Here is a 7,382-nt window from a genome sequence, read left to right as displayed (position 1 = left end):
TGCCAGACACAGCTTTTATTCTCACAGTCTGAACAGGCTTCATGTGTGTTAGCATTCTTCATACAAAGATACATACAGGCAGTTTCTGTCAACCAGAAACATACTGGTTTCAACTGTTCACACAGTAACCATAACAAATGGAGTCCTGAAGAGCACTTTAGGCCCTATATTGTAATAAAAGAAACAAAATCCATGCAAGGAGAAAATGAGATTTAAAAACATGCTTATTTAAAATAAGTTTATTATAATGAAATAATATAAAAGTCTGTCAAAGTCTTAAAAATGCTCCAAAAGAAGAGACAGACACTGTATGATTTGACACATGATGCAGACTGGAAACTTCAGAGTATTTAAGACTGAACTGCTTATGACAGCACAATTTGTGCAAAGCTTACACTGAGAGAGGTGATTTGGGCAGCACGAACAAGCCCTTAGAATTCAGTAAATTTAAAGTGTGAGGCAATATACCTTCTCTTTGTCTTTAAATCTATTCCAGTATGTATATATTTTAGGATGCAAAGTAAGGCTTACATTAAACTTAGCTTGACATTGATCAAGATGTATGCCCAAAACTGGCTTGAAAAAAAAAGAAGATAGGAAAGGAAACCATAAAAGCAAGCTGCCTTGGTTTTCAGTTTAATTATTGTATTCTGGAATGCAATTTAATCATTTAGTTTCAAGTAGACATAAATCTCAAAATGTCAACATGGCTTTAAATAGAGGAATCAATAACTTTTGGACTTCTTGAATGCTGAAATGCAAAAGAAAGTTAACATAGTGTTAAGAAGAAATAAAGAAATGAAAACAAGAAAGTTTCATATTTAAAAAATCCAGCTTTAGCACATCCAAAGTATGTGGGGGAGAAATCTTACACCAAGAAACAGATATTAAAAATGACAATCTAAGACTGCATTTTGAAGAACTGCATGCCAGTGGGATGGTGCACGTGTGTGTAAGTGAAGCATACGCCTGTGTCATAACTTCAAAGCAAGTGCTTAAATCCTTGTGTCAACTGTGAGCAGGATCAGCTATGGCCTGGGTTTGCTCAGAACCAGTAAGTGCACTATGACACCCCTCCTGCACCAGGGATGTTTTATATTGCTTAGAGCAAGCAGAAGTTTACAAGGTTTGTTCACCAGGGAGCTACAGAAGGTACCAACAAGGCATGAATTCAGTTATTTCCACACTGCTTTTTTTTTGTTTTGCTATCTGTGCTATGCAGGCAAGAGAAGAGAAATAAATAAACTAAAACAACAAAATAAAACAACAAAACAAAAAAACCTTGTGCTTTCATCCCTAAGAGGCAGAAAACCCAAGTCTGAAATGTCCCAATTTACACTGCCTGCCAAAGAATTAATTTCTGAATATCTCAGTTTATATTTGCATGCCTTATAAGACATCCTGCTTTGCTCTGACAGCAACAGCTTTCGTAGCAAAGCAGATGACAGTGGATAGAAAGGAAGGACCAAGTGGGGAAAAAGGTCAAGGCAGCCAGGTAGAAACATGCTAATGATCCTTCCTGGTATCTGAAAGACAGTTTAAGCTTCCCTAAAGGTTTTCACAAAAGCTGAAGTGACAATGAAAAGAAAGGGCTAGAAGGTACAGCATATGGACATATGTAGCACTTTTTTCTATAACAGCCCACACCCCTTTGCCAAAGCAGGTTGCAAACACCTGGGGCAGATTTTGGGCATACTTTTTACATGTCCAACCAACTAAGCAACACTTTTCAAATTAGGAAAGATTTTAAAAGCAAACAGCTGTTAACTTAAATCCTGATGATGCTTTACAAAAAGCTTGTAAGTGAAGGTACATGGCCCTTAGCTTTAAATGCATCTGTTAAAGGGAGATCCACAGCACAACAGTGTCAAGACGGCATGTTTCAATGACTGTTATGTTTACACTAAAGTACTTGAGAATGCAGTTCATATTCCACAATTGTAACGTCACAGAACTTCAATATGGAACTGAGTATGGTGTCTTTGAATAGCAGAGGGGACTCCAGAACACAGCTTGCTTAAAAAAAAAACAACCATAAAAAACCCACAAAATAAATAAAATAAATAAAAGTATCCGATTGCTAAGCAGAACTCGACTGCAATTGAGAGTTCTGCTCTAATGCCAATGACATTATGTAACAAAGATGTGTTCATGATCTCTATTCAAATCTGCTGACTGCAATTATAGCACTTCTATCAGATTGCTTTGGGATTTACCATGTCTGAGCAAGGATGCACACTGTACGGACACTGCCTGTCTCATACCCTGTATCAGACTTCTACACTCAGCTATACTAACTTCATGAAAAGCAGCCTTTCTCCCCCCTAGGGTAAGGCTGTGATTACTCTTATTTCACCTTGGGTAAGTAAAATCCCTGAGAATATGCAACTGTTAGACATTGAAGGAAACAGCCAAAAGCATTTCTAAAGGAAAGGGATGCAAAACTTCAGACTAGCTTAAGAAACCAAAGCAGTTCATGTGAAGTATAGAGAGCCAGGGTGCTGTTATCTGAGAGTTATGTGGATCGCTATCAGTGTGCAGGTCAGTTATAAATGTCAGCCATTAAAAAAAAAAAAAAAGAACCACAAGAAAGAAAACAACCCTAACTAATCAACAAACCAGACAGATGAAACAGAAAACACCGACCTTCTCTCCAATTCTAAATTTGAAGGCCAAAAATTAGTTGCTTGTTATCTACAATTATTCTAATGCCATCCTCTCTGCTTGCCAAACTGACACCACAGAAAAAAAACAGTGAGTTGTCTATCAGTGCATTTGCTTCCACTTGGTCATCGGGCCCACTACATCCTGAGAAGTGTAACTTGGAGTTCAGCTCTGCAACATGCTGCCTGAGTTTCTTTCTCAGTGGTGGTTTGACTGCAAAGATAGCATTCAGAAGTCTTAGAAGTGCTCAATGCCCTGCAAGAGCAGTGCACGGAGAAGTGCAAGTTTTGAAGGCAAGGAGACCTTGCTCAATTCATTCTCTGCAAGGCCCCTGTTTAATAACAAGCACAGAGGGGTCTCCTGGAGCCACGGTCCCCTAAAAACATTCTCAAGCACCAATTCCAGAGTTCAGAAAAAACAACTTTACACAGAAGAGCAAGATGAGAAAGCCTGCTCTGAAGTAGGATGCCATGCCGATTAGAGAGTATTTAATGTGGAACACTCTCCTTGCTTGTTGGATGACAGAAGAATGGTAGAACTTAGTAACTGGAGCTAGTGGCCCAATGAAGCTGTTCTTTGCCTACAAAATAAAGCCTCCTGACTTTTTGAAACAAATTTTGCATCTGATGCACACCCAACAAACTAGTGGTTCTCCTGCTAGTTAAAAAACAAACCAAAACAAAACAGAAACCCCAAAAATACCTCCAAATACTTTGAGCTGAATATACTTTCCTACTACTAGAAAAATTTAAGGACAAAAAAGAATTCTATTTTTTTTTTTTGTGATCTGACAGTTAATTTATAGAGAAGAGGGATCTCTTCCTGGTCTTCCCGTAACCTAGTTGATATTTCATGGAAATGTGGTCTCCGTTATCTTTCCAGACCATTCAGCTAAAAACGGTTACAGTGAAGTTTCCCACTGAAAACCGTGAGGAAACCACACAGGGTGGAAAGTTGGTTGTTCTCCTACAGGGGTGGTTTCTTTGGATTCATGATTAGAAGCAGCAGACAACAGAATTCCAAAAGCTTTCAGCTTCATTTTTAGCACTGTGTAGTGACATAATCAAATAGAGCTTTGGTCAAAAGTTTTGACTATGTACTCATACACATACTTAATTTAAGAAAATCCACAAAACAAAAACCTGATTCTTTCTGATCCCTCTTGAGTACCTAGGAAGTATAGATGGGTAAAACCCAGAGATGACAGAGCAAGAAGTCACACTATTTAAACAGTCTCTTGGAAATCTGGAGAGGTCCCAGCTGACTGGAAGCTGGCAAGCATTGTCCTGATTTTCAAGAAGGGGAAGAAGAAGGGCCCTGGAAATTACAGGCCTGTCAGTCTCACTTCAGTGCCAAGTAAAATAATGGGAAGGACTATTCTGGGAGGTACTGAAAAACACCCGAAAGATAATGCAGTCACTGGTCACGGCCAGCACAGCTTCATGAGAGGGAAGCCTGATTGTCAAAACTGATTTCCTTCTGTGACAGGGTAACCTAGCTATCTAGGAAAGCCAGCTGATGTCATCTTTTTGGACTTCAGCAAAACTTTCAACACTTTTCACACTGTCTCTCACAGTATCCTTCTGGACAAGATGTCCAGCACACAGCTCAATAAGCACATTACATGATCAGTGAGCAACTGGCTGGCTCAAGGGCTGGGCACAAACTGTTGTAGTGACTCATCAGGCTGATGTCCTGTCCCTAGTGGAGTTCCACATGGCCCCATGCTTGGCCCTGTGCTTTTCAACATCTTCATAAATGACTTGGACACAGGACTGGAAGAGATGCTAAGTAAGTTTGCCAACAACCAAAATGGGACAAGGTAGACTGAGATTCCCTTGAGGGCAGGGAGGCCCTGCAGAGAGACTCTGACAAATTGGAGAGAGGCAATCACCAAATGCATGAAGTTTAGCAAGGGCAAGTGCCAGACTCTGCACCTGTCCTGGTCGTGTGCAAAGACAGGAATGAAATGCTGGAGAACAGCACTGCAGAGAGTTTAGGGGGTCCTGGTTGATGGCAATCTGAATCCGAGTCAGCAGTGCCCTGGCAGCCAAGAGGGCCAACCCTGTCCTGGGGGGCAGACACAGCATGGCCAGCCAGGCAAGGGAGGGGACTGTCCTGCTCTGCACTGGGGTGGCCTCAACTTGAGTGCTGGGGGCAGTTTTGGGTGCCACAATATAAAAAAGCCCATTAACCTGTCAGAGAATCTCCAAAGGAGGGCCATGAGGATGGTGAAGGGTCTGGAGGATGAGGAGGGTCTGGTCGCCTGATGAGGAGGTCACTTGGTCTGTTTGGCCTGGAAAAGAGGAGACTGAGGGGAGACCTCACTGTGGTCTTCAGCACCCTCACAAGGGGAAGAGAGGAACAGACACTGATTTCTTCACTCTCATGACCAGTGATGGCATTCAAGGAAATGAACTGAAGCTTAGTCAGGGTTTAGGTTGGATACCAGGTAAAAGTTTTTCACCCAGAGGATGACTGGACACTGGAACAGGCTCCCCAGGGAAATGGTCACAGCACCGAGCCTGTCTGAGTTCAAGTAGCTTTTGGACAATGCTCTCAGCACACAATGGGATTCTTGGGGTGTCCTCTGCAGGCCCAGGAGTTCGGCCTGATGATCCTGACCCCTTGGGTCTCTTCCAACACAGCATATTCTATAACTCTGTGAATGCCTAATTAAGAGTCCTGGTATCTTTCTTTATACATTAAGTTTGATGTTGGCCTTTTCTTCAAGTATCACATGCTTTTCTTAAAGCTCAGAATGCTAGGCTCTTTAGAAAGGATCAAGTATTCAGTGTGCAGAGGCTCCTGTCACAGAGCAATGCAGGGCAGCAGGTCTGCAGTACATTCATTTTACTAAAACTGGTTTTAGCCTAGCAAAAGCCAGCACTACTTCTGTGAGTATGGCAACACTGCCTTCTGTATTTATGGAAACTTATTAATTCTAAGTACCTCACTAGCAGAGGTACTAGAACTCCTGCACAGGAGTTAAACTCAGCTCTTTGTACAAAGCCATCTGAAGCCCTAGGTCAACACAGAGAGATCTGCTTATGCCTTGAACTGGGAGTCAGTAATTCACAGACAGCCTTCTGGCTGGTCATCAACACAACTAGAAATTTTGTTGCTAACCATATCACTAGCTAAAGGGGGTTTTTCACTATTTTTAATAGCAGCAATGCTAACAGACATGTTTGTATCTGTATCAGCAAAATGGGAAAAAGGGGAAATACTTCTTAAATTTTTGTCACTTCTAAATAATTTCAAAATTCGAGATTTGTAATTGGTCCCATGTTTAAAAGCTCATCACAAATTTTAGCTTCCCCTTACTCATTTCATGTCCACTTGCATTAAGTTTCTGCCCATAATGACAGTCTAGGAAGGATTTTCATGATATCTGATTTTCAAACTGCTAGCTGTACTCAAAAGCAAGCATTACAGTTTTGCATGAATTTGATTCAAGAAACCCCTAAAACCTAAAAGGTTTTTATGGCAGGGAAGCCACAGCACATACTGGGAGCTGGTCAGGGAACACAACATCCTGTTTCAAAGGCTAGACCTTGGGGCCACTCAGACCACCAGCCACATACACCTGTGGTGAAGATCTCGGTAATATTTGGATTAAAAAATTTAATTTAATAAATATTTATGTTATATTTAATGCAAATGTATTATTTGCATTAAAGAGTTTCAACCGAAATTGAGGGACAAATTCACCACATCTGCTACTTCTGCTACCAGGGTAACAATAACTCTCACTATCCTCCTACACCACGGTAGGGAATGGGCACGGGGAATGGGAAAGTCAGAGGCAGCTGCACCTGCCTGGGTGCCATGTTGGTGACCCAACAGCTCTGCTGCATGAGCAGGTCTCTCCTCAGGTACAGCAGCAAAGGCCAAATTCTGCCCTGTTACTTTTATGAGGTGAAGAGAAGAGGAGGTGCACAGGAAGAAGAGAAACAGTCAAAAACATTCATCACGGACATAGTTATGATCCAAAGAGAGACAGTACCTCTGCATTTAAATGCAACACAAGCATAATGAAAAGATAAAAATCACACATACCCTTCTCCCAAAACACTCAACACCCTTTCCACCTGAAAAGATACAATTAACAGAAATGATGTCCCAAAACCAAAATGGAAGAAATCTTTGTTAACAGACACAGTCCCTGAATTTTTAAGATGTGGTCTTGCTGTAGTTATACCACCTCATCTGACTCTAAACCATGTACTTCATAGAGAGTGTCCAAGATATTTAGCTGCTTTTCCATGGCTGGTAAGTAAATGTTGAGGTCTCTCTGCATTCCTTTGTAAAATGTTTCTTCCTGAGGATCGCACTCATCTACAGACAGAGCTGCCACAAAATCTTCATATGTTGGAGCTGCCCTTAAAGCTAACTGGGAGAAGAAACAAAGCTTTTAGATTTGCAACAGAGAATGGGAAAAGAAATACAACTAAAGCCATGAAAAACTTCTAAGACTTCCCTCTTTGCATTTAGACTTCATAGCTTCAATTTAATCATGTGTACATGATTAAATTAGGAGAATTTTAACTAGAAGGGAGGTTAACTTTATAAAATATTTATTTTTTATTATTTTTGTCTAGATCCCCAGTTAAAGATATCTTCAGAGATGGCAGGCTTTTAGAAAGTGTTTTCTATCGTATTTTCTATAAATAGATTGAGCACATCAGAAATTAATTAAATACAAGCCCCAAATT

At 40.7% G+C, this 7,382-nt stretch overlaps 1 protein-coding gene across 1 annotated transcript in view; it reads right to left on the bottom strand.

Moving 5' to 3' along the window:
• PLEKHA8 (pleckstrin homology domain containing A8) overlaps positions 1-7,382 on the bottom strand; it is a 31,043-nt gene continuing 23,661 nt past the window's right edge. The window contains exon 14 of the mRNA XM_053935013.1: positions 1-7,060. Within this exon, the coding sequence (XP_053790988.1) occupies positions 6,863-7,060 (198 nt within the window). The 3' untranslated portion in view covers positions 1-6,862. The remainder of the gene's footprint in view (positions 7,061-7,382) is intronic.

The sequence above is a fragment of the Vidua chalybeata genome, chromosome 1 (assembly GCF_026979565.1).
Source record: "Vidua chalybeata isolate OUT-0048 chromosome 1, bVidCha1 merged haplotype, whole genome shotgun sequence".
Classification (NCBI taxonomy): Eukaryota; Metazoa; Chordata; class Aves; order Passeriformes; family Viduidae; genus Vidua; species Vidua chalybeata.
Note: the sequence above shows the minus strand (reverse complement) of the source record. Positions and strands in the feature narration are given on the sequence as shown.